This window comes from Colius striatus, chromosome 11 (assembly GCF_028858725.1).
Source record: "Colius striatus isolate bColStr4 chromosome 11, bColStr4.1.hap1, whole genome shotgun sequence".
Lineage (NCBI taxonomy): Eukaryota > Metazoa > Chordata > Aves > Coliiformes > Coliidae > Colius > Colius striatus.
In genome coordinates, this window is record NC_084769.1 from 11,694,105 (window position 1) to 11,708,880 (window position 14,776).

Consider the following 14,776-nt stretch of genomic DNA (forward strand, 5'->3'; position numbering starts at 1 on the left):
AAATCCTATTGTTTGCACAGTAAACTAGTCAACACCAAGAAAGCATTTATCACTGTTAGTGTGCTGCATTGTTCATTGCAGGATAGTTTACAAGGTCCCACCAGTTATGTACCCCATTAACATTTATGCAGTTAAGACATTCTAATCTATGTGGCAGTTCATTAGAAATTGTAAATTTAATTAGAAGTTCACGCCTCCAATGCTTTCTATCTAGAGAATGTCATTGGCAACTTGATTTTTAGGGTTTTTTTTTTCCTTGTAGTTTTCCTACTTTAAAGTCCTTTTAAAACTGCCAATGTCTAGCACCTCACCTTTTACAGCAATTGTCAAAGGGCTTAGCCATAAAGGAATGACTCTACCCCCAGTTTTACAATCACAAATTTAGAGGTGAATACAACCTATTCTACAGCACTTTATTCTCTGCTGTGAATAAATTTTAATAAGCTTGAAATTGAAATATAGTGTCCCACTCAATGTTTAATTCTTTCCTCACTTGTTATCACAGGAGTTTTTCAGGAACTGTGAGTTGTTAGATGTGTTTGCAATGCTATCTAGGAAAAAAAGTCATAACAAAACTAGAGTTAAAATAGCTACTTCAGAACTGCTAGGGCCTTGCAAATAAGGTGTAAAAATGCAGATGAGTTTATGCTTTTCAGTGAAAAGTATAATCCATTTAACCCAAGTATAGCTTCTGAGAAAGGAAGATCATGGGCTTCTCTGAACTTACTTACCTGGGTAACAAGAAGAAAAAGCTATACAAGGACATGCACATCTCTGCCACTGACCCATTCTGCCACTGCTGCATTCTCTCATGCAGAACACAGGACGCCCACGTGCTCTGTGGGGCCATGAAATCTACAGGAGTTCTATACAACCTAATTCAGAAAGAAGAGTGCTAAGTGGCTCTGCTGTAAGAGTAGAATCAGCACACGAGAGCACATAGGTGCTTGGAAAAACAATATCCTGGATGCTCACAGGACAAAGAATTGCTCAGGGCAGAATTCAGAATAGGAATCAAAGAGGTGCCTCATAATGGCAGGAGTTCCCACAGGTGGATAAGCCAGAATAAGATACACCTATGTATCCCCCAAGGCACAGATTTTCCAGCTGGCCCTGCACACAGAACAGATGTCACTTGTATATCCAGCTCCCATCTGACAACATAACCCCTGTCCATTTTATTGTGAAACTGTCCTTTCAGTTGATGCCACGATAGGTACAAGCTCACCTACTAGCACAAAATGCCTCTCTACATGACCAGAATCATACTGAGGAAACAACCTCAAATTGCTCCAGGGGAGGTTCAGGCTGGATGTGAGGAGGAATTTGTTTACTGAAAGGGTTGTCAGGCATTGGAACGGGCTGCCCAGGCACCGTCCCTGGAGGGGTTTAAGAGACCTGGAGGTGGACGTTGCACTTAGGGAAATGGTCTAGTGGTTGATAGGGCTGGGACAAAGGCTGGACTCAATGATCTTAAAGGTCTCTTCCAGCTGAAATGATTCTGTGATTCTATGATTCTAGATACACTTTTTAAAAATACTAAGAATAGTTTAAAAAACTTGTTAAATCCTATCTAAAGACGATTCCACAGCACTGCAGACTGTACAAGTCAAAGTCTGTTACACAGGCTTCATCTATACAGATAGAGATGCCATTGTTACCCTGTGTTACAATTTGTCAGCATTGAAATTCCCACTGTTTTCAATAGGTGCTATATACCTGAAGAGACACATTGTGCAGCTCTCCATTGGAGCCAGATCATGTCTAATTTGTCCAGGGGAACAAATGTAGAGGCAAACAAGAGATGTCATCTTCATTTTGAACCCTCATGTAGCCCGGGGTACATGCAGAATACAAAAACTGTCCTGCCTAATCTTCACTCAAATCTCTGCCTGACGTTTGCCTTTGGCTTCACACCACAAAGGTGAGGAAGGTCCATGAGTATTTCATGTCGCCTTGGCTGATCCATGCCTCTGTCACATAGCATGAGAATGGGGATGGAATGTAAGAAGGATTCAATTTACAAGGAAATAAGCTCCTTTTTATTTTAAAATCTATATATATGTATTAAAAACATTCCTCAGTTTAAACACATTCTCCCTTTGTTAAGATTATTACTCACACCGTAACAATGCCAAAACCATTATATCATGTATGATGTGTCCAACAGAAAAGCAAGCCAGACTATAGAATGGCAAAACCAATGTAGTAACTAAAGCTGGAGGGAAATATTTTCCCAACACAGGAAGCTTTTCAAGGTTTAAAAAAAAAAATCCCATCATATCAATATGTAACCAAGACTTTCAAAAGTTTCCAAATACTCACTGAAGCAGAGATCTCAACTTGAATTGCATCCCAGAAGAACATGCTACCCGCTATTCAGTCAGGCTCCTTCTCCTCCCCATTCCCAATTATTTAAATATTCCTACAACATGTAAAAGCACTAAGAGGTGAATGAGAACAAGAGACATCCAAGCCCACAGTCATAATCCTCTCCCAGGATATGAAACACTCAGGAAGGGTCGTGTGCTTCCCACAACCCAGCAGCCCCAATGGCTCTGATATTGCTCGTTTATCTCACTGGTAAACCAAAAATTTTGTTTCTGGACAGGGATTCCTTTCCCACCTAGAGTTCCATCAAAGTAAGCTCTAAAAAAAGAACTCCAATCTAAACGAACATAGCTGAAAAAGTTAAATCAGAAAATTCTTGACCCTTTTACTAACAGAAACACAAGGATTTCAGCTACAGAAAAGGAAACAGGGTCCAGAACATCCCTGTTCTGTCTTTGCTTCAGGATAAAAATTGTCCCTCAACAGTTCATCTGAATTTTCCTCAGGGGAGCAGGATAAATAAGGCTCCAGCACAGAGTCAGAAGTTATGAGGACAGACTGGAGAAAATGGGTTCATTCTCACTGGAGGAGGAAGGTTACATGATGACCCAGTTGAAAGTTTCTGGATGATGGAAAGAGAAATGCCTGGACTGATTCCTTCTAGTCCTATAACACAGAAGAACAAGAAGACATGTGACAAATCTCAAGAAATGTGAGGTTTAGAAGCAAATGTTTCTCATTTGTGATGAAAGTGCTGTTCTACTCTTTGAGCAACAGGGTGAAATTATTATTACAAGTGCATAGTACATATTAAAATCCCTCACTTGTTTACAGATACTTCATGAGTAAGCCCTAATTTTTATGAATGCCTGCATAATTTACTAGAGTTTGTATGATGAAACATCAGGTTTCTTCCAGAACAAACCATGGCACGTTTAATTCACCATAAGACTTGCAGAGTTCAGGAACTGTCGTTTACTCTCTTAAATACTAATAGTACGTAGCTTTTCCATTGCACTTAGTCACTGCAAATCTCAGCTATTCTGGGCAGACTAAAAGGGATATTACCACCATCAAACTTTAAGCACCTAACATGACTATGTTAGGTCCCTCACCTCCTCTAACAGACAGGTAGCATCAGCCACTACAGGACAGGAAAACCTTTTGCTATTGTCTTTGCAGGGCGTCTATATCTCCTTAATTACTGAGTAGAAGAGTGAGGTACAGAGAGGGAAGAAATTCATCCCAGATGTAAGAGCAAGTCACTTGAACCAGGAGTAGAAATTAGCTTTTTGGACTCTTAGTCTACTGTGTTAGGGCTTCATAGTGCTTAATCTAAAAGTCAGCAACTAAAAACATTACAGAAACTCTGTCTCTGCCTGTTGGTAATCCATCCAAAGAGGTTAATCTTGCCCCAATTCAGCCACAATCTCAACACCAATTTCACATGCAGCCTCTTCAGAGAGCTAAGAAAATAACAAATGGAAGGAAGTGAAGAGTCTCAATGGCTCTAATCGATATGTCCCGTCTCCTGCCCCTCAGTGGGCTCACAGACATGGAATGCAATAATCAAACATATCATTAGGTTTGATAATTACAGTTATTAAATACTAAAACAAACAGATGATAATTTCTAATCGTTTCTCAAGGTGGGTTTTCATGGGCTTTGCTCTGATTTAGAGAAGCAAACAGATGGTCTAGTTATTAGTGGTCTGGAAAAAGGAGTCAGAAAAACACATGTTCTTCTGGGCACAAAGTACACCGCGAACAAATATTTAACCATATATGTCTCACATTCTTCCCACAAAATTCTTTGTTGATGGCCTTGGCTGTCAATGGCTTGCTTGCTGGTTCCTCCCATCTCCCTTTCTTCTAGCCTATATAGAAACCATTGCTACGTTCAGCATTTGTTCCCAGAAGTAGGATTACATCATTTTTCCTCCACAAATCATACCAGAGATATTGCAGTGCTGGCAGAGGGCATCATGATGCACACCACATTAAAAGAAAATACTACAGAAACTTGAAAAAACCTGCATTGGAAGCAGGCAGCACAGTCAGGGACCTTCTGATGACTACTTTTCTGCTCAAGCCTGCAAGCAAGAGGAAAGGTACTCCAGCCACAAGATCCCTGTCCTGACAGCTGCCTGAACTGACATCTTAATCTTCTCAGTCATGGGCCCAAATTTGAGCCTATGGTGGCTCCAATAGCCCACAAGTAAGTGAAGATGGTGGTCGTTGCCTCACAGTGTTATTAATGCGAGCTCTGCAGATGGGCTTTCCTAATTCCAAGCCCTGAGGCACATCCATCCCTGATAATACACAAAAATCTGAAATTCCACCTTTGTGTAATCCTGTTTAGCACAGGAAATCATCACTTTCTTTCAATACAGACCTTTTGTATACAACAGATAATTCTTTTATTGAGCTCTGTTTTCAAGCCACATCTCTGGCTTTCTACCATGACATTTACCTGCCTGCATTTATCTATATTTAAGGGAGTCAAGCCCTCTGCTTCCTTTTACACTCTCTTTGTAAGCATGAATTCAGAAGGGATAACCACAGACACAGACAAATGTCCACATAAATAACTACTCCCAAGTACCTTGTCTTAGGTCCTGCAACACATCAGCAATGGAGACAGGAGTAGTACACAGTGTCTTTGGCCTCCGTTTAGTTGTCTACCGCAGTTCAAATGAATACACTGCTTCATCTAACCCCTGCAGATCACAAGCTGATTAATCCTGCTGTTGCAGACTCTGCTGAGGCCATAAGTGAGTTTCCAGAGGAGCTGAAATACTCCTCAAAAAGTATCTGACTCCAAAATATGGTGAAAAAATGAATGATAATGAAGAGAACTTGGCGACAGAACCAGCTCAGCTGATGTCAGGCGCCTCAATAAAATGACAAACAATATGCTCTGGATTTCTAAATCTAATTGACAGACTTCCTAGGAAGCAAAATATCAAGGAATTGGTATTTAGAGTCTTAAAATAATATTCCTTTCCCTGCCATAGTTGAGCTCTGGGAGAGTCTACTTTCTACCCAACCTCCTGGGAACTGACGCTGTACTGATTTTCCTCCAGCTTCAAGAGGGACTAATTTGTTGTAAAGGTTTTAGGATTATATGTATGACCACCCTCAAATTCAATTGGTTCCAAAGCAGGTTTTTCTACTGTAATAGTGATGGAAATTTAAGCTCCCACCACAAGCCCACCTGCAAATTAACACAGCTGCAATGCAGTCACCAGAGCCTGACCCTCTAGTGTTGCTTTTTGCAGCACCCCATATCCCAGAGTCAATTGCCTAAATCAAATCCTAATGGCCAACATTACATTTAGGGTTAATGACTCCAAAGCCAAGGCTGTATGTCACCACTAGAAGATCCCTTGGCAGAGCAGACTGAAGGCTATAGGTGGGATGCTCAGTGCAGCCACTGGATGATCCTATTTCCCACCAGGCAGACTTGTTTGGCAATTACCCAGAGCCACTGCATCAAAGAGATCACCTGTTGTGGCTTGTAATACACCTTTGATGATTTATGCAAGTATTTGGGGGTATTTCTTTAATTTTAAATGTGTACTTGCCAACAAGCCACTGGGAAAAAACTGTCTCATTTCCCACAGAGAAAGTTATTGTCTCAGCAAAGCAAAACTAAGGACAAGCGAGACTCATTAAAACTAAAGAAGAGCTTCTTTCCCTGGAAGATAAAACTTCCAGAGGGAGTCCAGAGGAGCTGTTCCTTCCCCTGGAAGAAGCCAGTTTTCTGTGAAGTATCAAGGGAGCAGCAGTAGTCTCCTCTTCAGTGCTGACCCTTACACCTACACAAACCTCACTGCCTTTTGCCCCAAATGCAAATAAGTTATTTTGATCTTGCCTCCTTCATCACAGATGTATGGGAATAGTTTTACATATTTAAAAAACAACAGAGAAACTGAACAAAATAAACCCCAAAGCTTCTAAATGAAACCACCTCACTGCATACCCTCTTGCCCCCAGAGAAGGGAGGAGAACAAAACAGCACGTGGCAATGACAGTCACGCTGGTGACAGGCACTCCAAACTCACACCACGGTTAGAAGCTGTGCAGAATAAGGAGAAACAAAGAGAGGCCATAGTCACGCTGGTCACATACTGTTTGTCTTCCTCACTTGAGATAAGCATAGAGAAATAGCTATGGGAAAGCTGCTGATGTTCATCAGCAAAGTGAAATATGCAATGAACTCATTTTCAATACAACCGTCTGCTCAGGTCTGCCACATCCCCAGCACGTATGTCTTTCACAGCTACAGCCTAGTAGATGATCCTGAAAATTAATGAAAGTTCAGGGGAAAGCCCAAGCAATTGGACTCACATACTTGCTATTAGGAAGTCTTTTTCCCTTCTGGTTTTAAGCAGAAATTTGGCCTAGAGCTGGAAAACACTGGCATATGCAAATGTCTCTGGAATTGCACATTCCAGCACAGTATTTTCCATTTCTCACCAAAAAAAGTATTAAGAAACCCCCAACCCAACCATTGCTAATACAGAGACGATGTCCAATCGTGAATTTCAGTGCTTCTTGTCACTTAAAATTGATTCCTTAAGAAAAAAACACGAGGCTAAAAACCAAAGCACTTTCACAGAAATAAGGAGGTTTTCAGAGGTGACAAGTCTTATTAGTGGGACTGAAGAGCACGTCTTACTACAAAATGACCAAAATGGCTGGTTGTTCATTATCTCAGGTGCTACAGTCATCTCCCTGGGTCTTTATATTGGTTTTTAGGCTCCCAGACTTGATTTCTATATAAGGACAACTCTCGACCGCTTGAGTAAAAACAGACAAGACCTTTGCTGTGACACATATGGAGCTCACTGTGTCTTTAAGGACGAAAAAACCCTTTGAGCTGGAACAGGATGGGATGTATACAGACCTTCTTGCTTTACAGGCTCAGTTCCTTCCTCTTATTGTTATTTTGAAAGTCCCTATCATTAATTGAGAAGTTATACCTATGTGACAGGATGCAGGGACCCATTGAGCAGGAGGTGGGTCAGCCCAGTGTGTTTGGATGATGCTGAATCAGTGACTTGTGATCCCAGAAGTTCTTGCAAGTCCTTCTGGATAGAAATTTTGATTGGGTTGATTTTTTTTTTTGCCTAGTTTTGTAAGGTACTTGAACCCATCTGCCTCTCCACAAGGCAGCATAGGTTGCATCGCTACTCTCACACATGCTAATTAAGGAAGTACATAAAGGAGAAATCTCCCTCGTCTAAGGAGACCTTGGTGGATCTTGGCAAGCTGCTCATGTCCAAGCGCCAGGACAGTAAGTGCTGGCAGCAACTAGACATTCTCCACAGAAACGGATTAGTTTAGTCCATAGCTACAGTTAAAACATATGGAAAGAAATACAGCAACTGATTCTGCACACTACATTTACAATCTGTAAATGAAATCAGAAAACCCAGGAAACATTTTGATTTCTGCTTTAACCTTAGAGTCCCACTGAGGATATTTAAAGAGCTCCTATAGGTAAAGGCTCTTCTCTATTCTCAAAAACAACCTAGCACTCTCAAAAAAAACAGAAAAAACAACAGCAGAGAAAACTGGCAGGTTCAGACCTCAACAAAAGACCTGGAAACTTTACACTCTAAACTTCCTTGTTTTCCTCTTCAAAGAAAAATCTGCATCAATGCAGCAGCAAATTCTAGATGAAAGTATGATGGTCCAAAACCACTAGGAAAATTCAATAGCCAAGCAATGCCATGTTTTTCTAACAGTATATTTCCTCTTTTTGGAATTTCCGTTGATTTCAAAATACATTAGGGAATGGAATAAAATTGAAAGCATTTTTCTGAAATAAAATATAGAAGAATTGTTGACGTTTCATTTGAGGTTTCCGTTCCAGAGGAAAGGGAGAATGGAAACTTCTAATTTAAATTTATAAAAAAAACCCCTTTTTTGTGCAAATATAGAACGTTTACATCATTGAAAACTGAAATACTTTGGTTAATTCTGTTCCTGACCCAATATAAATTCCAGTTATCACAAATCAGCACTTGGGTCACTGTGAAACCTGGATCTGGACTCTTCCAAGGGTCATTTCAACCCTTTCTCTGAAGAGTGAAGTGCATCCATCAGAGAAAAAGAAAAAAAACCCATGTCCTTCCATACATGGTCCCATTTACTTCTGATGTCTTCAGACAAGTTTTTGGGAAGGTCAGTGTTTTCCCTTCTGAGCCTTCCTCTTTGATTTATCCTGCTGGCCTAAATTTAGTAAAACCTAATTGCAAAGTTGTCCTTTCATCTCATCTATTTACACAGAAGTTCCTTCTCTGAAAGACCTATTGGGAAATCTATTTTTCCTCCAGGCTCTCAGCCTGTGATCCAGCTGACAAGGCTGCTCCTGAGACATATGGGGCTAGGGAAAGTGGGTTTTTGAGAGATGGAGATGGGCAAACTGTTACTGCACACCCTTCTCCCTGTCCTGTGCCTTTTGCTGCCCAAAGTCCACAAAACACCCTCTCGCTTTGCTGAACACGGTCTGGGAGCTTTGCTTGCCACAGCTGCAGCAGCTCACAGGCTTATCATACCCTTCTGCCTTTTGCTGATGATTCCTCTGTGCTCAACCACCCTCTCAGAAACCTGGCCAGCCTCCTCTTTTGTGCTCCTGCCTCGGCAGATGAGCAGACAGCACCTGGGTGACAGGTGGGAGCCCACACACTGCCGCTCCTCTGAGCCCTCGGGGAATGGGAAGTGCTGGGAAGGATCCTGAGAGACTCTTCTGGGTGAGATGTGAGGAAAGAGCAAATGCTTTCAGCAAGACTCACAGCATTAATCAACCAACAAGCTTTTCATAGCCTAAGTGTATGAAAAGCTTCATGCATGGGAAGGGAAGATGGGAACACACTCCTCTCTCTCTCCTGAGAGCCTCATACACTTCCTCACATAGTGCACTGATCAATAGAAAGTCTCCTATAAACATAATCAAGTACATGAAAAATATCCCAAGTTAAATCACTCTTCTAAAACAGCATCTATGTTTCCTAGGAAAGACTCTAAGCCCAGCTTCCAAAATAGTTCACCACCTCTCACTGAACGAGACCACCTAAAATAATCTACAACCTGTTCTATTTCCTCTCCTCTGAGATCCTCTCCTGCTCGGAATACAATAATCAGTCTCTGGCCTGTAGCTCACTCCCTAATCGTTCCCAAAGCCATTCCATTGCTGGAAGCAACACAGTGAACCATCCAGGCAAAGCCAAGATTTTATTAGACAACAAACAGGTGGCCAAAGCCTCCCCACTGCTTAATCTGCTTCCTCGAGGTCAGCGATGGAAGCAATCAGGCGGTGATGTCCAGGATGCGCCGCGCCCCTGAATGCTCAGGCCATCTCTCTGCTGATGAGTGCTGGAATGGGATTTTCAGGTGCTGTTTAGACACACATACACATGAACTTTGCTCAAGATTGGTCTAGCTCATACATCAGTTCCCTGGAAGAAATCAAGGACCAGTTCCAGGAAAAAATCCCATCATTGTTCACCCTTCCTGTAGCGCAGGGATGAGGCTGCAGAGCCCTGCGCCTGCTGCTCGCTGCCGGCCGAGCCAGACAAGGGCAAGTGCCAGGCACAGAGCCTGGAGGAATCTATGCCCAGCTAGTTAGAGCTGTATTTCAACTCTGAAATTAAGTGCACTTCTGAAAGCTTGAGGGCTTCTCTGAGATTACATGGCTGTGCAGACAGGTCCTCCCATGCCTGCTGTGGAGCAGGCAGCAGCTGCTGTCACCTCCCTGCCTGTTGTGCCCCGCTGCTCTGCATGGTCCAGGTATGGGGCATCCCCAACACTGACATACGAAGCATGGTAGAGCCCATGCCTGCAGGAGCTTGTTTGCTCTCTGCAGCTTTGCCGTTGAATCGTAGACTAAAAGACAAGCTGGTACAACGCAGCGGACGAGAAGTGAAATAAACTATGTAACTGAGATGTTCAGCCCAGAGTTTGGTCTGTGTGCTGATAAATTCTGCTGGTGTAAGGAGAACTCTCTTGACAACTTTACTGTACTGTTATTGCTAAAATTAACTGTAGTATAAAACTCTAAAGAAGAGTCAATAAAACCCCTTTTCCTCAAGAAAGCCTGATTACAAACACAACGTGCTCCCATTGTCTGTTCTAACTACAGGACAATTTATTTTTGCAATTTCATTTTTCTTGTTTGGCAAATATTTTCTCTTCTGTGCTCAAAGCATAGTCTAGGAAATTATTCCATTTTAATTTTACTGAATCTGTTTTATTTACAACAAGGCAGGGCAGACTAGTCGGGAGGGTGATGCTGGAGCTATTGCAACAAGCAGATCAGAGCACTCTATCTGTAAAGGCCCCTGACAATTGCTGCCATAGTTGTTATGTTTGGAGACCATGGAGAGGAGGTGTAAATCCTAGGGCTGCTATCTAGCTAGCTGTGTCAGGAACATGCACATTTTGAGCAGATACCAGTCTGGAAGCTGGTGAGTCTATAAGGAGCGGGCTGTCCCTTGCCTGCAGCGAATCACAGTGTGAAAATGCTGGTTGTTTTACACTCCTCCATAAGGCAAGCTTGGCCCAGGACAGTGTCTAACGAGCTGCTGATTTGGTGCGAGATGCTTTGGCTCAGAGCTGAATACAGTCACTTTCAGCAGAAGGGGGTATATAAATGATCCAGACAGGTTGCCGTTATTAAATACACCGTGAATTACCAAATGATCCTGCAGTCATTTCCATGTGAAGCAACAGCAGGAGCCAAGAACTAAATTCAAATACAGTCCCTGCATAAATCCTTCCCTTTCACTTCCCCAGAGCACTCGATTCAGCCTTTTTTGTCACAAGCAAGTCTGCAGGTACACAGTGTTTTTGTGACTATGTTCCCCTCTTTGGAGCACTGAAAGACAACAACTACCTAAAGCATTTCAAGACATTCAGGATGAGACACTAGTGTCAGCTAAAGTAGTCCTGCATACAAGTACTGTTATGATAGCCTTGGGTTTCTGCAGGAGGCTTTTGGTTGTCTCACAAATCTCCCTCAAAGTCCTAGATTTTTATGTCATTGGTCAGAAAATTTAGGATTTATAGAGCCACAAAATGTTTGAGCGAGTCACTGCTGGGCTCGTGATCTCTGTATTATTTAACTGTTGCTACATAGGGAGACATCTCACATCAACCATCAATCAAGGTGAAAGCTTTTCCTGCCTGGCCAGGCATGTCTACAGCTCAGCAGAGAGATGAGCCCCATTCTCACATGCTCCTCTCCAGCACCCAGGGAGAGAGCCAGAGAGGAAGAATCTGGGCACCTAACAGCCTGGCTGGTCCACTCCTCCCCTCTGCAATCAGCATTAGTTTCAAGACCAGAGAAACAAAAAGCAAAGACTGCAAACAAGGGGACAGCTATTTTTGATGCAGGTTTTCTCATTGTAACAGAGGAGATCAGCAAAAGCTGCCTGAATGGCTTGCAATCATCAGAAACACTGGCACTAGAAATACCCTGCTTTTATGCTGACAATTTGAGCGACTTCCTGCAAGATTATGATCACTTCAGACTTTCTTTTCACTCTCTCCCTGACAAGCTGTAATTCATGCCTGAAACAATATCATCCAAGCCATTTTCAAAGCCTTTTCCATATTGTCTAGTCCTCATCCACCCCCAAGTCTTCAAGTTTTTTCTCATGAATGAAGGCTGTAAATCTTCATGCAGGATGGCAGGAGATCTTTGAGCATCTGAGTTATTATGTAAATGCAGCATGAATGGTACTTTTAACTGCAAGTTGATTGGGATTGCAAATGAAACACCAGTGATTTACACGTTGGAGCATTTGCTACAAAACAGGAATTAATGTCATTCACTGACCTTGAACCCAAAGCACTGGTCTGAATGTTGAGAACAGCACAAGCCTGGGCTGGAGATGAGAAGCTGCATTTAATTCCACCTGTGCTGCCAACTTACCTGTTGCTCAGTATATGAAGAAAACAAGCATAGGCCACTTTCCAACACTCTATTACTGAATAGCCCTGCTCCATATTCATCCCTTTTCTTAACAGATGAGCTAATTTAAGTATTACAAAGTCTAAACATGAAACCAGCCCCTCATGACTCTGCAGCACCTTAAGGACCAGGATGCAGCAGGCATTGCTCATGCTGGGCTGGAGGTATCCAGAAATGATGTGCTTACCTGACACAAAGGCCACTTTCTCCTTGAGTATAGGAAGGACATCGGCAGCTTTTAAACCATCATTTCGAAAAGAACCTGCAAAACAGAGGAAAACAGTAAAGCCACGTTAGAGGAGAGCATCTCCTTGCTTCCAGCTTCACAGACACTCCACATTTCCCAAAATCAGACTGGAGAAAGCACCAAGTAAAAAGCACCAAGACATAAACTCTAATGGTTGACACACAAGTAGCATTAACATCAATAGAGATATGCTTGCAAAAGAAAATATGGAGAATCAGATCATCATTTTATCCTTCAGAAGTTCTGAAAGGTTAACAAATTTCCCACCAAGTAATCAGATTTATCCCTCCTGCCTTTTTTCACACACCATACTATCAAGCCTAGGAGATGCCCAGCTTGCATAACGAGCCACAAGCCTTCTACCTTCACTGTTTTGAACATGGTCCTGGCAAAATTGCAGAGAATATCACAGCACATACACACCTATTCAGCATCAGTCCTCAAGACAGACTTGCCCAAGGGCTGGCTTAAAAAATGCTTTACCCCTTCCTCCCTTTCTGCTTCTACACAACACATCTAGAGATGAAAAGGCTCAAGGTGAAGAACACACTCTGAGGGAGGACATGCTCCTTATGAGTCAGCTGAAGTTCTCCCTGGGTCAGGAGTGGTTTGAAGCCACAGCACATCCTCATGTAATTTATGCTGTTTGATTGTATGTTAAATATACATGCATGGGCCATTTGTTTTCCCTGCAGAGCTGAAGTATTTCATGTCTCCTGACAGTTCACCAAAGAAATCTCATAATTTCTCTCTCCTGGAAGCTACAGCTACAAAGCTTTTAAGCAACAGCAGCATCTTTCTGTTTTGCAAAAGACCAGCAGTAAGAGATCACCCAAACATGCCAGACACTGATATTCCATCAGCACTATTACAAAACAAAAAGTGGATTTGAAGAACACCTTTGCCGTTGCTCTGAAAAATAATTGGGTTGTGAACACTCATCACAACGAGTGATCTTCAATAAGGCCTTAAATCTATTCCAGCTCATCAAAGAGTACAACACATTTGAAGCCCTGTATTTTTACTTTCTGCCTTTCTCAGGCATTCAGTAACCATCTTTCTTCTGAGATGGTACCAGGGCAAGAGAATCTTCTCACTAAGCAGCTTTCTTGACTGGCTAGAAACAGGGCAACATTGCTCCAGCCGTCACACTGAACACAGTGTGTCTTTGCTGAACACAGCACATGACACTTGACTATCTGGGTCTGAAAGCAGGAATAGGAATAAAAGCCCCTCCTATATATTGTCATCTATCTCTTGCATCATGGAGCCTGCAAAGGTACAGTGGTTTGATCCACACAGACATATGGAACAGAAAGGATAACGACTATAACAACAATTTCCATACCTACAAGTATGATGATGATGGCTGAGTTACTGTTAACAGCAAATGAGATAGCATTTGCTATTCATAGTCAGCTTGTACAACAACACTGTCTTGTACATGCAAATATGGCCCTCAACAGTGACCAATGGCTACAGCTTCCTCTCTATATCCCCACATGCTCAAGGGTGATCAATGGCTACAGCTATCTCTCTCCATTCCCCCATGCTCTCAGGTGTCACCTCTGTGACACTCAGCTCCAGAAGATGAGCAAGCTCACCATCACCACGAGCCTACGCTCCTGCGAATCAGCACACAAAGGAGTGAGGTAATTCAATGTAAAGCCAAGACCAACATAACTACAATTCCAACAGGCATTGGAGCATGGTCCCTGAGAAATCCCTAAAGAGTGCTTTATGTCAATAAAGTGGTCAGTAAAGACCAGAGAAACTAGTCCTGGTTGCCAAACTCTTTGTTCAAGTGAGCAGGACTTTGTGCACTCTGTGTTAAATATACATGCAATTAACTTATCATCTTAAGAAGAACAACTTTTCAGATCCCAGGCTGTGGTTAGCTCTCACAACAAAGGTAGGAACCGTTCAGCCACAAGCAACACTTGGAAATTAAGCAGCTTTGTTTCTCATCCAACCATGAAGCAAATGAGAACAGCCAATGTGCTAGATGCATGACGATGGATCAAAGACACTGAAGCAGAGTAGTAGGCCAAATTTCTCCAGCTGCAAGATCAGCAGTGTCAGTGCAAGTTGAGTTTTGGCCAATATTTGTTAAATTTGTCAGGGAAACGGCAAAGTCAATTCTTAGGCACTTAACTGTGCAGTGAACATCAACACAACTGAAGTCTTAGTGAACAATTCAATAAAAATGTCAG

General features: G+C 42.3%; 1 protein-coding gene across 5 annotated transcripts in view; it reads right to left on the reverse strand.

The window, feature by feature from the left end:
- KALRN (kalirin RhoGEF kinase) overlaps positions 1 to 14,776 on the reverse strand; it is a 527,013-nt gene that overhangs the window by 345,146 nt on the left and 167,091 nt on the right. For all 5 annotated transcript variants that reach the window (XM_062005204.1, XM_062005203.1, XM_062005205.1 and 2 more), the window contains exon 2: positions 12,504 to 12,578. In XM_062005204.1, the coding sequence (XP_061861188.1) occupies positions 12,504 to 12,578 (75 nt within the window). The remainder of the gene's footprint in view (positions 1 to 12,503; positions 12,579 to 14,776) is intronic.